This window comes from Manacus candei, unplaced genomic scaffold (assembly GCF_025592945.1).
Source record: "Manacus candei isolate 608988 ecotype Guabito, Panama unplaced genomic scaffold, ASM2559294v1 h1tg000043l, whole genome shotgun sequence".
NCBI classification, from domain to species: domain Eukaryota; kingdom Metazoa; phylum Chordata; class Aves; order Passeriformes; family Pipridae; genus Manacus; species Manacus candei.
Window position 1 is genome coordinate 7,644,941 of NW_026138091.1, and position 24,858 is coordinate 7,669,798.

Genomic DNA, 24,858 nt, shown 5'->3' on the forward strand with positions numbered 1-24,858 from the left:
CTTTATAAAATCTGTTTGCTAATATAATTTGCTGAAGGAATGTTTCATAAACTACTGGAGAGTGGGGTGACTGGTTTAGGTTTCCACAGTCCCAATCCCTTACAGATGGTCACGGTCTTAAATGGGTGTACACAGAGCGGGATGTAGATGAATACAAAGCTTGGAATAATGAGGAAAATTGAGATGACATGAATGTGAAAAGCTTTGATGTTGATTAGCTCTCTTGAATCTAGAGTTTCTGGGAAATAAAATGGAATTCATCCCCAACTGTAGCAGTTACAGGGTAGGAATTTCCCTGTTGACACAGTGCATGTAACAAGATTTTATCCCATCGCTTTTCTTTATTTCCAGGCTCGGGTTATGGCAACAATTGGAGTGACCCGAGGGCTGGGAGACCATGACCTGAAAGTACATGACTCCAATATATACATCAAACCTTTCCTGTCCTCTTCTCCTGAGGTAAAACGGCCAAGGTTCAACTGTCTGATTTGTGAGAGGGAAATAAATTTACTTAGTGTGCTTATTTGTTCTTCTCAATTGTCCATTCTGATTGTGGGTCCAGTACAGGTAACATGCTGCCCTTTCCAAAGGTGCAGCATGACAGTAACATCCACATAGCAGGAGCATTGTAAGTTACCGAGCTATGTGCCCTGGCTCTGGTTGCTCCATATCCCTGGCAGAGCATTGATTCCTTCTTACTCCTGGGTCTGTGGTTATCTCATAGCCTTGCCATTCAGTGTGACAGGCACCCATCTCTCCCCCCACCTTCATGTGCTCCAGCTCCCATCGAGGCCTACATCATGGTGCCTTCACAGAAGATGTAAATCCGTGTACTCCAGATGGATGTCTTCCATGGCAGTGTAGTATCCTGCATTACGCAGATAAACTCTTAAGCAGGAAAATGCCAAGAGCCACAGGAAGCATACTTTATGCTTCCATCTGTCTGCTCCTTAACCTTCAGTTCTAAATTCATTATGATAGTTTTGTGCAAACACCAAATAATGAGTGTGCATTCCCAAATGCTGGTGTAATGAGAAGATTATGCAGTATTCAGGTTAGGGGTAGTTTTAAATGCCTCCTTCATTTTGAATTGCTCGTCACAAGCAATTCCATCCAGTTTTTGACCACCAGAGACCTTGCAGTGAAGGATATCAAGCCTTCCAATGGGATTTGAATGTATTTGTTAACAAGGAACATGCAAACCTTGCTCTTTTTTCCTTCTGTAACTGCATTCCTGTTCCTATGTCAAGGAACAGATGTCACATATTTTTCATAAAATATTAAGCAAGGGCAAACCAAACGATGACAGCTTTGCCTCCGTGGCCCAAATGCTGAAAACTGTCCACTGTTAACGGGCTTGCTGAAGTTTTAAACATACCCGGTACTTGACCTTGAATTTATTGCTTGCTATAGCAGTATGAGAGAATGAAAACACACAAATGACATCATACTGCTAGGAAGGAACAAAATCATTAAATTAACCTTGCTTAGAACATCTTTAAGACCAGTTTGTTGTGAAGGAGTGCTTTAGGTTGTTCAAAGAATTGCTGGCAAAGCTATTGACAAAAGCAGTTTAATATTAAAATAAAAGTGCAACAAAATTGGCAAGGTTCACTGTACTACTTACTAGATGGTTGAAACACACTGAAAAATTGGAATAAAATCTATAATCAATCAATCTAAAACTAAAGTCAACTAAAAATTACATATGTGGAGGCTGGAGACAAAATGGATAAGGATGAGAAAGGGTAAGGATAAAAAGGAATAAGGAATACCTTCCCATTGAGTCACAAGGTTCAGAGTGGACCCCCTTGCCAAACTTAGCTCTGGACTTGACCAACAGTTTAGGCCTAAAGGTTTTAACAGCACTTAAATTTAACAACACATAATAGATAGTCTAACTTGAACAATTTAACAAAACATTCTATAAAATTTACTATGAGCACACAGTAACTCACAGGCTTAACTTACATACAAATGTAACATACTTAAGAATCTAAGAGAGCAGCATTCATAGTACATTTCCTACAGCATATTCACACTGATACACACACAGACACAAAGGAATATGTACAGAGTATATACCTGTGAAAAATTCCTAAATTCAGGGAAGTACTCATGTTGGATGCTTTTGCATCTTCTCAGCAGGCAAAGGGTTGAGCCTTGAGGAGTGGGATTATCAGCCCAGGCTCTGTCATTGGTGTTCAGCAATGGTCTTTCCAGTGCAGCAAACTTGAGAGTTCACTGGCTCTGAGAGGTCCCACTCAGAGAGAGATTGCCGGTTGCAGCCCACTGCCATCCCAGAAAGCTCAAAGGGTCTTACTGAGGACCACTGTTTATAGAGTTGCAAGAGAGCTGGCTTTAGTCATAGTAATTTTCTGTTCTGGCTGCAGTTTGGGTTGGTAACTTGTTATAATGTTGTTCCATTTGAGTTGTTATTCAGGCAAGAAAAATAAGTTTCCAAGGCTCTTTGAAAAAAACCAGCAACTTATTAGGCAGCGTAAGTTCCTGGGAGCAGGCAGTGTTTTTGATAAGCTCAAGAGGAACTTAACCCTGATACTGTTCAGCAAGACTGAGGCCTAATGAGCATTTCTGACATTATAATGTAGCCTGAGGAGGGGCAGGGAGGAAGGATGCACCACCACAATCCACCCTTTACTCATGGAGTGGCACTGTGGTCGCCTCTTGCCTCTGTGCTTGCAAACAGCAATATAAGAATTATGTATAGTTATTATATATAAATTATATTTGAAATTTCAATTGTAAAAGTAAAAATTAAAAAAATGCTGAGAGATTCTGGCCCTGAAGAAACGGCAGCGATCTACAGATAGCCCCTTCTTCATGTTTTCTTGCTATCAATCGTGTACCTTCCCTCTCTCCCTCTGAATGTGTGGTGTCCCTCACTTAAAACCTGCTCCTATTCTCCTCAGACAGACAGGCAGTAGTTCTGGCCTCATCACTCTGATGGATTTGCTTATTGCCAGAAAAATGATGCAATTCTACCTATTTATTTTTCTTTCTGACATGCTGAGACCCAGTGTTTCTGGGGTACATAATGGCTGCAGCACAGCATCCCTGCAGTATCATCTCTGCCAATTGCTGCTGCAGTATTTGTCTGTGTGTATAAACCAAAGCTTCTCATGGGCTTTTCTGATTTGTGTGGAATGTGTCCGTATGTGTTCAAATTCTGGAATATGACATCCAGTTTGTATGCTATCCACGTTTCAGGATCTCTTAACTGCTTTGTGAAAGGGAAGCAAAATTGGTTTTTTTCCACACCCCTTTCACAGCTAAATTCAGCAGAAATGTATGAGGGCAGGAGGAGGAAAGAGAGAGCACCAACCATCTTAATTTAGAGATACTGGCAAAAAAACCACCAACCCTGAGTATTATTAGGAAGTAGCATTATGTTCCTAGTTGCTTTCCATTGTACCTCCTTCTCTTATTCATCTTTTCCTTCTCTTCCCGGAAAGAGCCCCACTGCTTTAACTCCTCATGTTTTTCCCAGACATGTTTTGTCCATATGAGGACAGTGCACCTTGCACAGAAACCAGCATTAAGAAACTACATCTTTATGCTGCCATCTGGGAAGCTTGGCACTTGGAAGCAAAGGCAGTGGCATCAAGCAGCAGTCATATTTGGCCCTTGTGCAGCATTGGATTTCAAATTGTTTATATAGGAGTAGGGGAGCACATTGTGTGGTTTCCAGACCTGGAAAAGGGGAGGCACAGGAAATTAAGACTCACGGTGAGTCATGACAGAGGGAGGATCCAAGTCCTCTGGCTTCTGTTTCTGTGCCATAATTACATTGTCCTTTCCCAAGTCAGGAGCAATGTGGTGAGTTTTCAGAACAATTTACATCCAGGGTGACAAAGCTCTGGTATGTCATGTCCACCAAAATTTAGCTCAAGAAAAGGTAAACGTCTCTGAGACCGCATCCAGAAATAGGCATATAATAGTAATTTGAAGGTGGTGTGAAAAGATACTTTGATAGAGTGCCAGGCTATGGGAGGAGAAGTCATGTAGCCAAGACTGACAAATGTAATCAGTATTCAGTGGCTCAGCTGTTATGAGACCAGATTTGGAGGACTTCTGCAGGTGGGTGAGCTCTAGAGATTTGAACCTCTTATAATGAGTAGCACAAAGCAGGCAAACCATGACTGAGGCTCTCTGGCATGGAATTAAATATTTATTTTTCATAATGCTACAGTTAATTTGAAAGCTTTCAGCAGGAAATTCTGCTTTTCAAAACTTAGTAAGAGCTACCTTGTTGCAGCTGAAAAGCAGAATTTTATCTTGAAATTTTTTGAACGGGAGCTCAGCCATTTGGTGAGGAGAGATGTGGCTCTGATGGCAGCATTTGGCCCTTGCCAGCGATGAACCCGAAGCCAGCCACCACAGCAAATGATAAGAAGGTAATGAAGGAGAATTTTTCTTGTTCCATTATGTTCATAAAATCTTTCTGACAACTCTACAAATATGTTCAAGGAGACTGTTTTAGTTTCACATCTGCCTTCTGGAGAAATCTTTAGGAACTATACCATTGAAAGGAACAAATAAGGTAAGTACACAGAGAAGTACAGTATGATCAAAGGGAGTCAAGGCGGTTTCAGGAAGCAAACATCACACTTTAGTGGCTGGAGGTCCTTTAGGTTATGTCTACAAGAGAATTAAAAAAAGAATAATAAATGCAGTAGATGCTCTTGTAGGAGCACTTTGATTTCTCAGAAAACATCTGTGAAACTGCTCTGCATCACAGGTTATTAATATAAAAGATATGAAGCTACAGACTAAGTGGAAAGTTGGCACAGTCTGCTGGAAATTGGCTAAAGGGCAGGAAACAAAGGGTGGCAGTAAAAGCTAAAAGGAGATTAATTGGTGAGTGCTGCAGGGAGCAGTGTTGGGACCCACTTTTTATTATTTACATATAAATTACTTGGAGGGTGGTATTGAAAGATCTTGTCGTTTGCCAGCAGTGCTACACTGGATAACACTGTGCATAAAAAGGGATGATACAATTAAGTATGGGCTTAATTTATTGAAGTAGCCAAGTTGATCAATAGTGCAGGCGAGTGAATGCAGGCTCGAATTCCCCCGAGGCTGGCACCTCAGGTGGCTGCAGGCTCGCATGTCACTGTTGTGAACGGTTTTTGAGCTGCAGGGACTCTTAAAAACAAACCTGGCAAACGAACCCCAGCACCTTTGCAGAGCTACCGTGGTCCCTTTCAGCAGCCAAAGGCAGGTTTTGTCCAGTGAGTAGATCCATTTGTAAATGTAAATATAAAACCAGCCCACCTGTTTGTTCATTGCTTGCACAGAGCGGTTTTCTCAATGCTCTTGACTGCACGTAGGTGAGTAATATGAGAAATAAATACCTGAATTGAAGAAAGACATTACGTGACAAACTGCATAACGCACATTCAGAAAGATGTGTGTGACCACGTGCTCCAGTGGTGTGTATCCACTGTTACCTATCAGCAGGTCTGTTAACTAGTCAGGTTAACCAGTATTGTCCTATATATAGGATATAAAGGTAACCCAGTGCTTGTATTCATGGTTGCCTCTGCTGGTGAGGTTCTGCTGTTTCTTCCTTATAGCTGGCTTTTTACATTTTCTGGTTACAAATGTCAAGTTTAGCTAGTTAACAGGTCAGCTGCTTTACATAAGTAAGACATCAGTGGATAGTAGAAGTATGGTGACTAAACTGGACTCCTTTGAGGACTGCCCTGATCCTCCAGAGAGATTAAGTTAAAGAGTGAGAAGCTTTGCCAGGGCAGCACAGAAGGAGCTGGTAGGCTGGACGGAGTTGCTGAGAAGGCTCTCAGGGCAGCATGAGAGGCAGAGGACAATGCACAGGTAGCCCAAGGCATTTGGGGCAGAGGACACAAGTTCAGTGGGCTACTGTCAGGATCGATGTCTGGCTGCAGAAGCAGTGATTCATGAGGGAAAGACTGAAGATTCATGATGGCATTGTTAGAAAATTTGTCAAGGGTGCAGCCTTAGTCAAGGAAACCTTTGCACTGCCAGTCATTGTCTGGCCAATTGTCACCTGCACAAATGGGGCTATTCAGTGCTGTTTTGCAGTGTGTGCAGCTTTGTGCAAACTTGTGTCACAGACAGAACATGGCTTAAACCTCACTGTTTACACCCTGAAATATGGCTACAGAAGGGAGGCGGTCATGGGGAAGGTTGACTCTAGAATTTAAGAAAATAAAATCGTCGTTTCCATTGCAGTCAATGAGCTGTGGGATGTGTGTGGAGAGGGTGTTCACTGAGCCCTGCTGGTCTGAGCTTCCACTCCACATGCCTTGGTGGTGCTGCCCAACCTATGTGCCTCCGACAGCTCTGCTGTCACACTGATCCATGTCCAGCAGAAGGCACATATCACTACTGTAAGAAACCCTCACTGAACCAAGTAAGAACTAGAACAAAGCTCCTTGCAGAAAAATAAAGGGTTAGGAGCTGGCTACTTTCTGTGCCTGAGCAAGGTGGTCTGCGAACATAAACTGTACCTGCAATAGACTGGACAGCTCTAACTCCTTTTGTTAGTACCATACTAGGGGCACCTACAACCGTATTTTAGAAATCCAAGGAAAGGACTTAAGGTAATTAGGATACAGACAAAGCTGCATTTCAGTAAACATTTTTTTGCATGTCCAACTGGTCCCTTGTATACAAGAATCTTACCTGAAGTTGCCCCAAGCTTGTCTCTTGTCACCTTGGCATTCTCTTTTCCTTAGCCTAGAGACCAGCCTAACATCCCTTATTGCTCATCCCACTGTTCCCTGCACCATTTCTGACATCTAGTTCCTTCTCAATGCATGCCTTTCTGGAGATGCTCGGTTCACAGAGCTTGTCCTTCTTGGACAGATTACCCAATAAATCTGTTCCCAGATTACCCAATAAATCAGTGATTGCATTTTTTTTCCTTTTCCCATAAAACAAAGCATGTTCTTAGTATTGCTCTTACCTTTCGACCTGTGGATTGGCTGCAGCTAGCTTTGACAAGTTTCTTATCTGCCCCAGTGCTGCTCTCCAGTCAGACAAGATTGTTCATTTCAGGAGGATTCAAATCAGTGATGCATGGCTTTAGTTTCACACCTTTGCCTTGGCTGGAGAGCCATGGCAGAAATTTTTTTCCCAGCACTGACGTTCAAAGCTTGGTTAGCCCTCTGAGGGGCTTGGTGCTGAGTGCATTCCTGAGCATTAACCCTGATGCTTTCTCAAATAGTTTCTAGTCCCCAAGAGATCTTACCAGAATGTGTGCTGCATATTGATGGTTGTGTTGGCCCACTTACCCTCCACACCCCAGTGATTTCCAAGCTGAAACCATGGGCTTTTAAGAGGCTGAACTAAATTCTGGGAATGGAGGCTATGACAGCTACTGATTTCCATGCAATGAGCTCGAGATGAGAGCTGTGCTGCATATAGGGATCTTTTCTATATTACCACTCAATCTGAATAAGGAGATATGCTCTAATAAAGAGAGTATCTTGCTTTGAATTTAATCCTCTCCAAAGGCCTTATTCAGCTGCTACCTTAGATAGTGAAGGTCATATTTAACAAATGACCTTCTTGTGCTTTTGAGTGAAAGGCAAACTGGTAAGTATTAGCAGCCTGGTCTTGGTGATTTTTTTTTATTTTTTTTTTCCTCCAGTACTTGTTGCAGTCCCATAAAAGCATAATTACATTAAAAGGTCCAGGCATTTTATGTGTATTGCCTGTTCCATGGCTCCTAAGGGGAGAGGGCACCATAAGAGAGAATAAAACAGCTCATATTTTCTAGTTATGCCAAGCGCTTGGACTGACAAATTTCCCAATTGCCACAGCTGTTTGTGGAGTCCAAGACTGGAGCAGGGTGCGTGACAAGGTGCACCACTTCCAAACTTCAGTACAGACGATCCTTTCCTCCTGTGTGCCTTGCCAAGGTTGTTACAATTCTTTCAATCTGTGTTTGTTGCTGGTGTAATTAAAGTGCTCCGTGAGTGCTTGGTGATTGCTCCCCATCACAACCTGGGAATTGGAGGCGGTTTGTCAGCTGGAGCACAGCAGGCACTGGAAGGGGAGTTACACCAAAGTAAAGACTTGTTTTAAAACACTTTCCATGGCCTTTGCTTGTATTCTGGATCAGCTGATGGCCTTGCAGCACCCCTGTGACTGCCCCCCTCCACTCCCAGCTTTCCCCAGCCTCTCTGGGAAGAGGATGGTTGAAGTTGTTTTAAAGGCAGGGTGTTACAGAGATGCCAGCAGTGATCACCCTGACTGGAGCTGCAGACAGACAAGTTGAAGTCAGTGGACAATTTAATAGTGTGAATAAGCTTCACTTTTGTGCAGATCTTGAATCAGTCTTTAGCTGTTTACAGATACATGTGACTGAGCAGGTAAACAGTTTTTGTCCATTTCATGGAACCACTCGCTTGCTCAGGCACGACACTTTAGTGCAGCAGGTGCCTCAGGTTTAGAAAAGTGAATGCAATGCCTGGTGCCACACAGATATTTCCAAACATGCAATTTATCTGGCAGAGTTAAATGGATCTAGACAAATAGTGAAAACAATTATTTGTGAATATTTTATTAGAAAATATCAAAAATTCATCAAATAAATTATTCAGCTTCCATATGACTAGTGCTGCCAATGATAGGGAAGAGCCTCACACACTGAAACAAGGCAGCTGGGTGGGGGAGGCTTCAAGCCCTTCTGGCAGCAACAGCAGCACTGTACTTTAGAGCCTGGCTTAGGAATGCTTGCATCCATCCTGGCTGGGGTTAGCACCTGAGCCATGCTGAGCTGCAGCAGGAAGGGTTGCCATGTTGGGAGCTAAATTGCAGACAGACTCCATTAGTGCCTTGGGAGGTATTTCAGTGCCTTGGCCGAACCTGCTAAACTCATAGCCAAGCCCAGCAATGTTTTGCAAACAGATCTGACAATCTCCTCCTTCATGAATCTCTTGGATTTTTGTGTTTTAGGTGAGAGTCTATGACCTCCTGCAGTATGAGCATGGGCCAGATGATGTTCTGATCCTAGCTACTGATGGACTCTGGGATGTGCTGTTAAATGAAGAAGTGGCAGAAGCTGTCACTAACTTTCTACCAAACTGTGACCCCGATGATCCCCACAGGTTCGTGCTCATTCCTGATTTTCTAGCTTCTCCATAGAAGAGCACTTTCTGGTAACATATTTTTGTAGAAAGTATGATATGAATAACATTCAGGAAATATGCAACACTTATAAGAAAACATTTTAATAAGTTGGATGGAGCCTCTACAGCAAACACGGGCATTTGGGGCGAGAGTCTGTTATAACTCAAAATTGGCAGCCTTCAAAGGAATAGGTGTGGGATCACAGAATCTTGGCATAGGATCCACTTTGTTGGCTGTACAAGGTCCTGTGAAAACTGTAGGAGGCTGAAGTCTTAGAAGATATATGGCAACAAGTCTGTTTAGAGCAGTCACAGGTTTCCACTTAACTTTCCTCTGGATAGTCCCTTAACACTAAAGACTGTTTCTCAGTAGGACATACTGAGTGTCTGTCTCTCTCTCTCTCTCTGTGTATGTATAAATACTGCATAGTGGAGTTCCTACTCATTCTTGCTCATAGTATAACCCTGAAACCCACCTTCAGCAGGGAATGATTAGTGCTACCAGGACAGGTGTGGTGATGGAAGAGGTGGAAAGTCTGACTCCATTTAATTGGATTCTGTTTCATTTCACAATTTTATTCTACCTCATTCTTTTCATTTTCCTGTCTTTATCGCCTCTTAAATTATATGTTTCTGTCTTTAAAACATACCACCATGCAAACAAGTTCCCAAACAACTATCTAGAGGCAGTCTGCCTTGAGTGAGTCCACAGGTCTGCCTGCTACTGAGTTCCATGTCACTATGATTTAAAATATTATGCTAGAGATCAGAAGTCTCTTGCTTGTAAATGGGAGGACTGTGAAAGTGGGAAGAGCTTTATCCTTCCCTAAGGACTGTTCAGGAAGGGAAGTTTGTGTTGCACCTGAATTCAGGCCTGTCTACCACTGTCTTCTGCCTCACCCTGGGCTAAGAGGGTGAAAAGAGATTTTACATATCCCCAGTTGGTCTGTGGAAAGCAGAGTTTCAGAAATAACCCTTCGAGAGCCATCTCAAAATGCTTGGTGTTTCTCATATTTCTAAGTCATCATCTTCACAGGGTCAGCCCCATTCTCTGTCAGCAAACAAGGAAGATAAGTAAATATGGACACCCTGACAGACACTTGGGTTTTAAAGTGAGAACAGCTTTGCAATAGCTCAACAATAGTATCTTCTCACCCTGACACTTACAAACATGGAATGCAAAAAGAGGTTTTGTTGCAATCATCAGAATGAATGATTAACATGAAGCTGCAACTGCAATATTTTGACCTTGCCCACCTCCTTGCGCCAAAGATGAGATGTGGCATGAAAGACAGCCAGGACTGTCTCTGCTTCAGCAAAACATGTAGGTGTGTCTGCCCTCTCTCTGGGAGGAGATCAGGCAGAATTAGGGAGGGCACTTCCAGGGCATTTGGTACTATGCTATGCAGACATGCCATTAATTTAAGGTAGGAGGAGATGACCCATCCAATCTACTTTCAGTTATGCCCTGACACCATTCAGAGATGCAAGGGGCTTCTGCTCTCATTCCTGCACCCCTGAGTCTCTTCTTGCAAAGGCACTTCTTGCAATACCTCTACCCTGCTCTGTCTCCGTTTCTCATCCAGTGTTTGGGCAAAGTTGTCCCTGCCTACCATCCTCACCAGTCCTGTCTGTTGTGAATACAGTCAGGGTGTGTTGAGTCTGTCTAGTTCCTTTTGGTCTTTACTGAGCTGGTGATGGCCACCATGTTTGCTGCAGCAGGAAGGGGAATTCTTTGTTTGATCTTTTCTACTTTTTAGGTGAGTAGTTTTTTCATCCATTATAGAACACTCAGCAATCAGAAACACTAAAGCAAAATGAAATTTTCTTTGTTTCATTTAGATTTGCTTGTACCGGTTTAGCTCTAGTAATTGTGGGGAATTAGTTGCTGTTTGTGCCAACGTGAGTGCCACTCATTCCAGAACTGAGTCTGCTGTTTGTAACTTAGAACAAACACATTTATTGGTATTTGACCTGCTGGTCTATGAATGGGCATCTGAATTGAAAATCAATTTGTTCTTTTAAGCAACTTTGTGCTAGGTCATTTAGAGGCTTACAAATAGCAGGGACAAGACATTTCTCATGCCAGCATACAAAAGGTAATTGGAGCAGTCTCTCATATAGTTTACAATGATATTTATGAAAATTACCTTTGTGGAATTGCTCTTGCTGCTTGGTTGTAAAGAATACTTAAAGGTTTTAAAGTACTATGTGAGAGGTTTTACGTAATTACTTCACAGTGGTCTAAATGAGGTATAACTAATGAACTTACAGTAGCATAGCAGGTCAGGCTGTGGACCTGTGTTCATTCCTCTCAGTAGTCAGTGACAGGAAAATCTTGTTTGCAGTATTATCAGTGTTATGTTTAAAGGAAAAGTTATCCTAGAAAATGTCAGGTTCTGTGATGGGGGTAGTGACATAGTCTGTGGTGAGGTGATCAGCTGGAAATGTAATATCTCTAGGGATATAGAAAACTTGTCAGAATGTAAGAGACTTGCACTCTGGGTTTCCAGAGAACCAACCTGTGGAGCAAATCCTGGATCCTCCTGACCCAATAGCCTACTTACTCCCTGACAGCAGTATATTAACAAGGAAAAACAAACAAACAAAAGACAGGATTTTAGAGCTACAGAGTACTTATCTGTTACATAATTAGTTCCTTGTGGGAGCAATATTCCTCCCATTTGGATTAAAATTTACTTTATAGCCTCATGGGTAAGAGCTTACAGCCCTCGGCAATGCTCTTGGGACTCTCTCCTGCTGATATTTACTGTGAGTGTTTGTTGCCCACATAAAAAACATCTCTGAATCCTGTCAAACATAGCATATGCCTGGACATCTCCAAGTGCAGGGAGAGCAAAGTCCTCGGGTCTGTCTTCATCCAGCCATGCAGACACAACCTCAGGGGATTTGGAGCCTCAGTGAATGATAGGCACAGACTTGTTTAGAGAACAGTTCCTGGGTGACTACTGTGATGGAGTGAAGAGGCTGGGGTGGAGCTGGATTTCTTAGCTAGCTGATTTCTTATGGGTATTGTGGCAGATGAGCATTAAGGGGACTCTGAGTGAAGAATAGGTGGTAGTGACACACTGCTGCTTTCCATACATCAGTTCTCTGAAGAGGTATGAAGAGGGAAAAGCATGACTCTGCCCTTCTCCTTCAGTTGCACTTATGCAGGTTTACCCCCTGATCTTGGGAACCTTCTATTTCTCATCCTTCCTCTTGTCCTTTCTTGTTCCCTCTCACTTTCTGTCTCACACTAGGTAGAGATTTAGGAGGATGCTGGGGAGCTCCTCCACCTCTGCTGGGTGTGAGAAGATAAGCTGCTCAGACAGCAGCACAATTACCCCTGTCACCATTTCTCCTGCAGTACTTTCACAGATCAATACAGAAAGCTCCAGCAGAAGAAAAAAACCCCACATATTTATTCTTAAAACACAGAAGTTGTATTCCAGCAAGGCTATTCATTAGGAGGAAGTGGATACTTTAAAACTACTTCAGCAGTTCTCTAATGCTGTCTCTAGAGCTGAATCCCAATTTCACAGTGCTGGAGAATAAAACATTCGATAATGGACTGCTGCTCCTATTCATCTCCAGGTACAAGAGACTCACCCTATCTTCTCTAGTGCCAAGTTGAACACCATTGCTTCAATTCAGCTCTACACAGGAGAGGAATATGTTACTTCACTGCTGCCTTCACCTGTTCCTTTTCCTTTGCTTCATTGTGTTGGTTTTCTTCAGTATTTCACAGTCTGTCTATGAGAGAATTTCTGGTTTATTAAAATTCCTTTTTTTTATCTTGCCCTTTCCAAACACTCAGCAGCAAAACCCTAACACAATCAAAAGCAATACTCATTCCTTTGTACTTTTCAGATGTGGGGAGCCCTTCTTAATTAGAAAAAGCAGGAAAGCAAAGTTTTCTTGCAGAATGATGGGTGTTTCTCTCTTAAGTTGTGACAATAGCTGAAAAATCCTTGGGAAGTATGTTCTTGCCAAAATTCACTCAGAATCAGACATGCTGTGAATAAATATTTCAGTTTCTTGCTTGCCACATGGAGTCCTTTTGTTCCTTAGCCCTGCATCTGATTTGGGAACTGAGGAGTACAAGTATGTGTGTTTGGTTTTACCCCATTAGAAAAAAGGATTTGATGTTACATTAGGGCAGTAAGGCCAGTGCTTCTTGTTATCTTGCTATTACAGCTCAAGGTTGTTGGTACAGACTAATCTTGGAACATACAGTGTGCATGTGTATGTGCAAGCGTGTTGGATTTTGTATCTTTAGGTTGTTCTCTTATGGATAAAAGTAAATCATTTGTCAAAACTAGTGAAGGCTGGAAATTTTATCACTTGGTACCATTAGTAGCAGGGGTGCATTGCTGCTGTACAACATTACTTGAATTTAGCATCAAATCTTATGAGTAATCAGGTGTTGATTCATTTGCATTGAAGAAATCTTTCTAGTAGAGCAAATATATCTATTCCTGGTTCAAAGGAGTCATTTGAGTTAAAGCATCGAAATTCTAGAAAGAGAACATAATTGGGTATTTTTTATTCTTTCATCTCCAGAGACTGAATAAACTCTCTACTGATAGAAATTACCACTTAATAATGCATTCTGTGGTGAAAAATTCTGGGGTTATAACAGTCCTAGGTAACTGATAAACTTACACACACAGACCTTCTGATCATTGGAGTTATTGTTCTTTCCCATTCCTCAGATGAGATCTGGGCAGATCATTTCAGGTCAAGGATCCTCCTTAGAAAAGGAGATATTGAAATACAAACACTTCTTGTCCTTCCTGGTTTTTGGAAACTACAGAGGTGTGCTTTAGTTCTGGAGGCCTGTGTGTGTGGCTTCATAGAGTCCTGCATCATCTTGGAGATTGATACTTATGCTTTAAATAAAACACATGCAGACACAATATTGAACTGTTTTTTTTTTCTTGTCAGTCTTTTAACTATTCAAATAATTTTTAATTATCTAATAATAGAAAAGTTTGCCTCCACCCAACTAATTCAGAAAATCTTGGACTGATGAAGTAAAAAGTGACAGTAGCTGTTCACCCATAATGAGATTTCTTTCAGAGGAAGTTTCTGAGTACACAGATGCGTTGATGTAGTAACAGCAGCTAAAGCAATAAGGGAGGACATATCAGCACACGTGACAGGGCACTGTCTATGCTCCACTTTCGGACTCTGCCCCCAAGCAGCATGTGGTATTTTTTCAGGACAGAAAAATAACTCCCATAAATCCAGTGACACTCAGCCCAGCACAAGCTCGGAGTTTTGAAGGAATATGAGCCTTAATATTTCACTAAATTAAGCACTTGACAACTCACATTCATGCAGTTTTCATTGAACTTATAAATGTGAAAGAACTGTGGGATTCTGTTAATCTGGCCATATTAACTGTAAGTTTCCTTTTCCAGTTTCAGAATAAAAGAGATTTAAAAATCATTCCTACAGTCAAGGAAAACAGACAAGTTAGTCTACTTGGCTTAAAGTGTAATTTGGATTTTATTTCTCATGCTCTATTACTTGCCTCCAAATTACTTTCTTTGTTGCAGTTCATCTCTGAAGTAGTTCAGATATGATTACCTTCAGGTGTGTCAGTGAACAAGTGTGTAGTTTTCAACAAGTAGTGTTATTTGGGGTCCTCAATTTTTCAGACTACTCCTAGAAAGCCAATTCGTTAAGGCAAGCGTGTTTAATATTTTTTTGAAGAGTGGTGAAGCCAGGCACCCAGAATGACCGATAACTTTTGGTCAAGTGGTGTCTGTCAAATACCTTTACATTCTTATTCAGGAGCTGTCACTGAACTGGAAGGAGTTGCTTTGTGGGTATGCCGTGGTTTGTGTTTTTCCTGCCTGCTTCTAAAACACTGGGAAACATGTCCTGGTAGGTCACAACATTAAATCTGCCAGGCGGCAAGCTGTGAAAACCCACTCTCCTCACAGAGGCGAACACACTCTGGCTATATTCTGCCTTTTCCACAGGTACACGCTGGCGGCGCAGGACCTGGTGATGCGAGCCAGGGGAGTGCTGAAGGACCGGGGCTGGCGAATATCCAATGACAGGCTGGGCTCTGGAGACGACATCTCTGTCTACGTCATCCCTTTAATACATGGGAACAAACAGTCATGAAAGTAGCATCAAGAGTGATTATAGGATGGGGATCCTTTTGGGAAGGGCCTGTAAGAGACGTTATGGTTTTGGTGGTCTGACCAAGACACTTCCAATTGATGTAATGCTGGAGGGGTATTTTTCTGCCCGAAAGGTAGGGCTCTGCACATATACTGTATATGATTAAAGGTAACCCTTAAGATTCCAATTTCCCTATAGAAATGGGTTTGGTGCTTAACAGGAATGGGATTTAAATGCTGCTAGCATATTATGGATTCTGTCATCCCTCCAGGTCGGGTGGGGAATTAATTTTTTTCTCAGTTTACCATGTAGCTTGGAAGAGCCATTTCAGTTGTGAAAGTAGAAGTGGGTATCAGAAGCCAAGGAGGTTCCTGAAGTCTACCCCCAAATATTCAGAAGGTGGCTTGGGTCACATCTCATTTAAATATATATATATATACACGTACATATATGAGACTCAAGAGTTTTCTTCTTTCAAAAAGTTGTATTCATGACTTATCTATGGACAACTTCAAACTTGTGTAATCCTTTGAGCCCCCATTTTCCTCTCCCATCTCTTCTTCAGTAGATACCTCCTGTATTTTAGTAGGAAAACTGAAACTGTTTTCAGTGTGACTATGCCTGTTTACTGCAGCTAAAACAGCCGCCTGCAAAACTGTCCAGGAGAAATAGGTCACAGTCCTGTATGGCAGAATTTATTCTGCTGTGAGGAGTTATTCATCCAGATTCCTTGTTGTGTGTATACCATGATTATACAGAGCATGCAAACTCAGCTATATGTGATATTTACCTGGAGGCTGTGGGTTTTTTGGGATCAGAGATTTACATTCATTGAATGATTCTGCCTGCTTTATCCTGTTGAAAGGATCCCTGATCATAAAGTTTTTGCATCAGTTGGGATTTAGTAAATTTGTTTGGGCTCCTGGGTGTATTTTTAGTTGGATTCCTACTTGGAAGTGGTGGTATTGTTCTCATTAGCAATTTGAATACCCAGGTAGTGATCTATTTAAAATGTGTTCACTTCTTCCTGCCTCACTTATTATTCAGTATGCCTTTGCCTGCTTGACTTGGGTGATCAGAATGTGACAGCTTATAACTTTCTGTCCTTTTGGCATTGAGAACTGTAGTCAAGGATTACAGTATGACTGTGATAGATTCAAGTCCTTGGCTAGCTTTAGCAGCATTTTTCTTAGCAGTGATAAATCAATTTAAATAAAGAAAATTTGCATAAAACATTATTGAAGTGAAAGCAGTAGTCCGGGAGAGAAACAAGTGAGCAAATCTGCAGTGTAACCTTGCTGTCTAGTCTTCAAGCAGACAGCTCTCCTACTTCACTGGCAGAAATTTAAGAAAAAAACAAAACTAGAAGATTCTAGCCTATAGGCAGGTATATTGGCTGGAGAACCAACTTTCACCTAATTTGTCCCCAGACCACATTCATGTGGAGCTGCTCATCTGGTTTGTACTTCTTTGACAGGAAAAAAGGCAGGAGCTGATGTAATTGTACGGCACTGACTAGGGAGCTTACAAATGTTGTGTCCTTTCCAAAGCAGAAGGAGGATGCTGTGCCCTTTGCAGACTTTCTTCTGAACAGGTGTGACCCAGAGCTTGCCAGTTTTGTAGTTTATGATGTGCTGTGTAAACACGACGCAGCATGAGTGCGATGTAGCTGCCCAGATGCTGTATTTGATTGCATCTTGAAGTATATGTGCAACAGTTTGGTGGATTTAAACTACTTTTGCTCTAAATCTCTAGACCCAGAATGGGTTTCAGGCAATGTGGAGTGTGTAACGGCTCAAACATGCAGCAAGCTGCATGATTTTAGCCTGAAAACTGTTCCACAAGTTCCCCAGTGCCTGCATGTGATAAAGCTGTGCAGAACACAGACGTTTTATATTCTAGAGCTTCAGCATAAATCAATGGCATATCTGATTATGTATTGTCATGCTTTATCTTTTCTTTCCTTATTTTTTTTTCTCTTCACCTCTTTTTCTGTGTGCATCTGGGTAAAAAGAGAGGTCTGGAGTCTAGAATATTTTTCCCATGGCCCCTCATATGTTTCAAATTTTAAGCAAGAGAACTTCTCTTGCACTTCTTTTTGGCCTAATAAACTTGTAAACGTGCTTTTCATGCTCTATGTAACTCCTGTTGTCTCTTCGCAAATGCAGCTGTATAGTCATCTAGCAATTCAGATCCTCTTTCACAAAGAAACTAGTGCTGGCAAGTCTGGTGAAACTGTCTGAACAGCAAAGAAACTGGTGCTTGCTGGTACCAGCTACAAGCCTGAGTCAAATATTTCAGTGCTCATGCACTGTTGGTCTTCATTATTTGGTAACATGGTGTCAACACACATACCAGTCTTTATAAAACCACTGAGTACAATGTGGTGGAAATAGATTTCCTGTGTAGCATTTGCCAAAATTTAAAAGCAAAACTTCAAGACAACTACTCATTCAGGAGTGTTTTTTAAATGTACCCCTGAAGAGAGGGGTTAGCAGATTGCATGACTTGGTGGGAAGCAAACTGATGAGTGACTTCTCAGACCATGATCTGGTGAGTCCTTGTGAATCAGCCTGCACAGTGTTTGTTTTTCATCTGAGGCACTGCCATATGACTTCTCTGCAGTGGCTGGGCCCAGGTCGAGTTGTGTTCTCACTGTCAGCCTCTCTCCTGGAAAGGGCAGAAGTATAGTATTAACAATTAGTATCAATTAGCATCAATTAATGAATTCTGAGAACTTTAATAAAAGGTTTCAGTATGTGACTGAAACTATGCTGTGATGCTTTTTGTTTTGCTTTTTTACAAAGTATCTTTTACACATTTAGGTGCTTTTCTCCCTGGAGTTTCTGGTGCATCTCTGACCTGCTGCTTTAGTACTCGGGCTTTCACTTCTATCTGCTTTCTGTAGGAGCTTCTTACATCCCCTGCGCTGGGGTCAGTGCTCTGCTTCAAGGCATGGTATAAAGACATATACACACCTCAACCTCACAGAAATAGCAGGCGGGAGTTATTTATTGCAGAGGTATTGTGCAAGAAGCAAGAATAATTAAAAGCATTTCCAATTCCCTTTATAGGCTGAATTATTTTGTGAATCACAGCATTAGAAACCACTGATGGCAGGGAGGATCTGTGGTGCAAAATACTATTTTTCAGATAGGTGAAGATGGGTGCCACGTAAAGACTTGTAGGTGCTCCAGGACTCAGTGAAGCTCACAAGTTAGGAGCAGACAGCTCATGTCCTCAAACTGGAGCAAGTTAGGCATCAAGTCCAAATTTTAGATCCTTGGCATGTCATTTTAGTTACTACCTGAACTAAACCAGTGCTGGGTTTTGCCAGGCGAGTTCCCTTGGTATCCAAAACTGTGTAAGCCTTAGCAGCAAGGAAGCTCAGTCCTGAGTTACATCTGCACTCATATTGCTGTTGTGTAGTGCTGAGCCTTGCCTGCATAGGCATTGCTTAGAAAGTTGAGCAAGTTCTTATCCTTCCTTGGATAATGGCAAGGGAAGGCGCTAATAATGGAGTTCCAGTTAGCTGATAGTGCAGTGTAACACTGTTTTGTGGTGCCTAGTCCAGTCCCACTTCTAGAAAATCAAAACCAAGAAGCTTCTACCATTCTCCTATGAATACTGTTGAAGAAGATAGTACAGACATTTCAGACGCTTTCCTCTTGCACTACAGCCTAAAATTTTGTTTGTTTAATTTATTGAAGAAGGTGGTTAGAAATTTCATTTAGACTTTATTATGTGAGGCACACAACCATCCTTTGGTATGTTAAGGCAATAATGCTTCCTTCATCAACACAAAAGTGTATTGTCTGAGATGTTCAGTGGCATCATGATGGAGAGAGAGAGAATTTTGTTAAAAAATTCTAAAAAACAACAGGGCTAACAAGCTAAAGGAAGAGTGGTCAGAGTCTGCTGTTATCAGTGGATTTCCATTTACAGTTATTTCCATGTTAAAATATGATGAGAGGTCTGTGAGGTACTGTTGACTCTGTGCCTCCAGGATGTTTGGGCAAATTTTGGCTCTGAGCTTCTGCTAAGTTTTCAAAGAACACTACACGCTCTGAGCAAATCTGCTGTATTTCTTCCAGCCTCAACGTTTTGCTTTTATTTTATGTTTTATGTCCAAATACTTTCAACAGTTTTATATCAAACATGAATGGCAAACTGTGTGGAATTGTTGTTTGTCCCCAACATTTTAGGCGTGTAAAGTTTTCCTCCATGTGTCTTAGATGAAGATTCAGTGATGTGGCTACTACAGAGAGAGTGACCAAATGATGCTGTAACTGTGCTGCTGTATTTCTACCTGTGATGTACTTGAAGGAGGATGCCCTTGTCCACCTCCATGCTCATTTTGCTTTTTTTTTTAACCATTACTGTTGGTGTTCTTTTATAGGTGTCTTATTTTGATTTTATTTCTTTCTAGTAGCTGCCACATTTTTCTTTCCTTCATTGGACAATTCATCTTAGTATCTTAAGATCTGTACAACTGTCTGAGATTTATATGTTCTGAGGAAAGGAGGACCTGCTGAAGGAAGATGTTTTGGACCAATGTACTTCTGCTTTGTGACTGTGAAATGTTCATCTTTTTGTAACCTAAGAACAAAAAATGTTTAGTAAAGGGATATATTTTGTGTTTTTTGAAACTTTTCAGTGCAATGAACAAAAGAGGAGGATACTGAAGAAGTGTATGTGCAAAGTTTTAAAATAAAATTTTAAATTATATATTATATATATCCATCTAGATCTATAATCATTATTATTTGCCTTTGTCATGAAGATTTCCTAAGTCTCTTTATGTGTATTACCAATTGTGCAATATGGACAAGTAGCACACTCTGCTTTGCAAGGGAATGAATGATTCGCTGACAAAAGGTCTCACTCTTCAGTTAATGAAGTAAATTCCTGTGAGGTGCATTAGCCTATGGGTTGATTGGAAAGAGTTCAGCTGTAGATAGCTGTGTGCTGCCATTGGATTATGATTCATTGCTCAGACTGGCAGTTGCCATGTTCTGACTCAATGAAGAGCTGTGCAAAGTGATCAGCTACCAGCTCTCTGAGGCATTGGGTGTAATTTTGGAAATGATAACAGAGTTGGAGTAAGTTTTCCCTCATCCCCAATTCCTTAGGAATCACTGTCTTAAATTCTGTTCTGAGTTTACGTTCAAGCAAACCCAAGGATGAATTCGTAGATTCCAATGAAGCAAGCGTTCAAGGTTATTTAGTAACCAAAGATGCTTTTGAAGGTACTGAAGATGCAGGAAATAACACCAACCTTGCACTGTACCAGCACAGCCATGGACAATGCCCACCTGGGTTGCCAGCAAGAGAATGAGAGCTGGACAGGTATCTACTTGTTATATTTTGAAATACTGCATTATAGCACAAGCAATTCTCCTGCTTCTTATTTCACCTCACACTAAGTAGGAGAGCAGTGAGAACATCTGTTCCAGCACTACTGCAGTTTTTAAAGTGCTGCACATGTCCATTGTATTCACTGAGCATAATGGAGAGTGCAGAGAGAAGCAATGTGTTACTTTAACTCTGGTTCTTCTCACTCTCCTGTTAAGTCCTACAGTCTATTACTGCAATCCGACCACAGTGTCAAGCTTACAATTGCTGTGCAAATAAAACTTCAGCACAGCTTTACCTGGCTTGCTGGTGTCAGCTGAATAATAAGTGTTGATAGCATGAATTGACAGGGAACTGCTGCACATCAACTGAACCTAAAGGACCCTGCTCCACATCATCCTCTTGCTTTTGCATTTCCTATGCCCTAAATTCTGTAAGCTTGTAGGTCAAGTAAGGCTTGTTATTTTAATTTTTTTTAGGTAATCAATGCAACTCTTCAGATTTGGACATCAGTTTCTTTAATTCATGTAGGCAATAAATCAGTCTTTTGCCAAATAATACATTCATAGTATCCTACTGAATGTACTCAGTTGACATAAGGGAAAGATCCAAGTAGTTTATTGTATTTTGTACAGTTTCTGTAAAACCAAGGCCTGAAATTTTGTCTTCTTAACATATCCTGGTAGAGAGATGTACCTTCACAAAAAGTTGAATTCTTTATGCTATTACACTGCGGCTTTTACGGATTTTAGAGTTTCTCTTATGCTTTCCAGGAAGGCTTATATAAAGCAAACTTTTTGCACATCCTGTTCTTGTTAGGAGGAAGGATGAAGGCTTTTTTTAATCCCCCACTTTGCAAAACAAAGGATGCCATAACCTTTTGGGGACATAGAATGATTTCGGGGGAAGTTGTGCTTTGAGGGCGAGGTTATTGAAAAGGAGTTTGATCAAGATACACAAAATGTATCTACAGGTAGATAAAAGACACATGATTTGGAGACTCTTCATAATTTAACAACAATTAGTCATAAATTTGAAGCTGCAGAAATAGTCCACAGCACTCTACCACAAAATACTAAGGGGAGAGGGAGGTAGCTGCAGTAGAAAAAAGTAATTAAATTTTTAATGCAGTTAATTTAAGACTGATTATTTAGATGTGTAGACAGATGAGATCTCTGAACCTTCATGAATTTGAGGCTGCCTAAGATTAGAATTACATTCTTTTTCTTTGGTGTTTTAGTGCATAATGTCTTGGCTTCTAAGGAGTCAAAATGTCCCTCATCTTTACCCCCCAAGCATTTATTCCTTTAAGCAATAAAAATCAATCCCTTATGGCATTCCTCTGTCAAGACAACCAGCTGTACTGGTTTGGCATTGTCTCTGTGCTTCACAGTCATCCCTGGAGTTACCAGTCTGTTGGTTGGGTGTTCTGCTTGTGGTAATTTGAGGCCTTTCCCAACAGACTGTACTCCAACAGAGTATCTTCCTGGTTCATTTATGCTATTGGTGGTGTTTTTCCTTCCTTTCCTCTCCTTACTCTGCCCCTCTCTGATTTAAAACATTTTGGAGTCGTTAACTGCTGTTTGAGATGTACCACTGAGTCCTTGGCCATACACCTCCTCTCACCACTTGCTTCCTATGGGTGCTGACACCACCAGCATCACCAGCAGTGCAGGAATTACTAGTAGCTAAAGGGAAGACTCATAGAAAGGGAAAGGGTGTCTTCTTTAAGCTAACATTGCTTATTACCTCCAAATTAAAACTTACATGCATGTAATATTTTAATTCTCCTATTTGAAAGGGGAAACTTTAATGGTTTTTAAGTTGATCTTAGAAGGTTCAACTTTCTGAGCCATTGGTTCAGTTCTTTGGTTTAGTTATTATCTGGGAAAATTTTGCAAGGAACTTTTCCTTGGCAATTTAAGAGCTGTCTGGAAGATCCAAAGGTTATCACACAAGCTCAGATACAACATTTAGCTTCTCTTATGATAGTTGTTGCTTATTTTTGTAATTGCTACAACTTTTCAGGGACTAAGCAAAGAAACATGAAATTTTGCTATTTTTGCTTTAGGAAGGTAAGATTTAAGAATATCGAAATTCTGCAAGATATCCATGACTAAAATTACAAGAAAAGATACTGTTTTCCCATGAGAGTTACTGGAGAAGACAAATTACTAGGCAGTCACCTCATCAAGTAGCACAAATTGTTCCTAAACAAAGACCATTTCTCTGCCCAGTATAATATTCAATAAAGCTCAGGGATGTAAAAGCAGCTGACAGCCCTGCAGTCATTTCAGTCTGTTCAGAATTTAGACTGACTCTGCCCATCCAGGTCTCATAAATGTATATCAGTTCAATTTTTAAATGCACAGCCCTCTGCAGCAGATGTGGGCTGAGACAGCTGCTTCAGGGTAGGGTGCAGTATCACAGCACATACTGGGATGAGGAAGGGGAGACAAGAAGCCAAATCAAGTTGCAGTTCTCCAGGATCTAAAAGCAGGCAAAGCAGTTATTTAAACAGGTAATTGCCATAGAATGCACAAAGAGCAGGGAATTGCTGCAGCCGCAAGCAGTTTAGGCCTTGATTCTCAAGAATCCTCTCATCCCCACATTGTGCCTGTTTACTTTCATTCCTGGGTTGGTACCGCAGCTAATTGCACCAAATGTCTTATTTCTTAGCATCCACCAGCTTTCCCTAGAGCTTTGTCAGCCAAATGTCAACAGCAACTCATCTAGCTGAGATCAAGGTACTCCATGAACAAGCTCCTAATACAAAGTTCTTATGCTGCATTTTCTGAGGATTGTGTTCACTGTGCTCCCAATTAAAAAAATAAATTTACTTTGCTGGTCTTTGTGCCCTCTCTTAGTGCTTGTTTTTCACCAGCCCTCATGCAATTGAATTTTACATCTGGGAATTTAGAATATGTTAGAAGAGCTGGTCTTTGTGCCCTCTCTTAGTGCTTGTTTTTCACCAGCCCTCATGCAATTGAATTTTACATCTGGGAATTTAGAATATGTTAGAAGAGCTGGAACATCATTCTTACTCCTTCTCTGCTTGAGCACCAGCATAGAAGCAGTTTAAATGAGCCAGACAAGAATCAAAACACAAGCTTCAAACTAAGTTTCATGTCCAGACATATAAGTATTCTATGAATAGGAAAAATATAAAACACAATGCTCAGACAGTAAATCTTTCTGTGGTAACATTTTTCTAAGAAGGGTGTTTTAGGGAAGGTCTGTTTAGTGCCAATAAAAAAAGGAAGGAGAGAAAAAAAAGAAAAATATTTACTGTTATGTAAAATTTCTCAGTCATTCTTTTCTGCTACCACTCCTGCAAGATTTCCCTGGTGCTGGCTTCATTAGGAAAGCAGGTAGCGTGGGACTCAGATACTCAGTCAATCAGAAAATGGGAAAAACAACACCCAACTAACCTGGAGTCCTGAGGTTAGCTATATGGCACAGACTGAGTTCTAATAAATAAGCTTTTGTACAATATTGAAATTGAATTTATAATAATTATATATTTTATATATGTGTGTATATATATATATATATGTAATGTATGTATCTAGGAAAAAATAACTTTGAGCAGCAACTAACATATTGGAAGATGTGATCTGTTGGCGCCTGTTCCAGGAGCTGAAAGCAAGCGGTATTCTGTAGATACACCTCTTTTAACTGTCAGTCACTCAGAATACAGCTAAATATATATGTTTATGCTTTTGTTAACAAACCCTCTACCTTTTAGGAGGACTAGTGAGGAAGAAATAGCAAGGCAATCCTATCTCCAGGTGTCTCATACTCAATGGAGACAAAATCAAGTTTTAAAAATTGAACTGGGAATAACTCAATTTTGGTCATTCTTTGGAGGATTCAACAGCTACTTTTGTATTGAAAAGCCACATATATCTGCCACTCCTGGGAATGCACCAGCTTGAGCCAGTGAAGTTACCTGCCCCTGATCACCAGTAGCCTCCTGGTGATGAGTGGAGCCTACATTTCTTGGGGACCTGCAAGGTTAAGTAGTGCCTAAACAACAGATGACATAAACATCTAAGTAAAGAGTTAAATCCCTCAGAAAATAGCCTCTTTTTTTGTTGGGGAAGGGGATGAATGCTTCTATTTTGCCCCCTACCAAAACCAAGGCTCAGAAGGAAGAACACCAACCCTTGTAAACCTCTCAGTAGAGTCAGTGCTCCTCCACTATGGAAAAATGGAA

General features: G+C 41.1%; 1 protein-coding gene across 1 annotated transcript in view; it reads left to right on the forward strand.

Annotated features, from left to right (window-relative positions):
• The window catches only part of PPM1H (protein phosphatase, Mg2+/Mn2+ dependent 1H), a 136,716-nt gene extending 112,137 nt beyond the window's left edge, over nt 1-24,579 (forward strand). Inside the window, exons 8-10 of the mRNA XM_051795811.1 lie at nt 352-459; nt 8,968-9,119; nt 15,137-24,579. Coding sequence (XP_051651771.1) covers nt 352-459; nt 8,968-9,119; nt 15,137-15,284 — 408 coding nt within the window. The 3' untranslated portion in view covers nt 15,285-24,579. The remainder of the gene's footprint in view (nt 1-351; nt 460-8,967; nt 9,120-15,136) is intronic.
• The last annotated feature ends 279 nt before the right edge of the window (nt 24,580-24,858 follow it).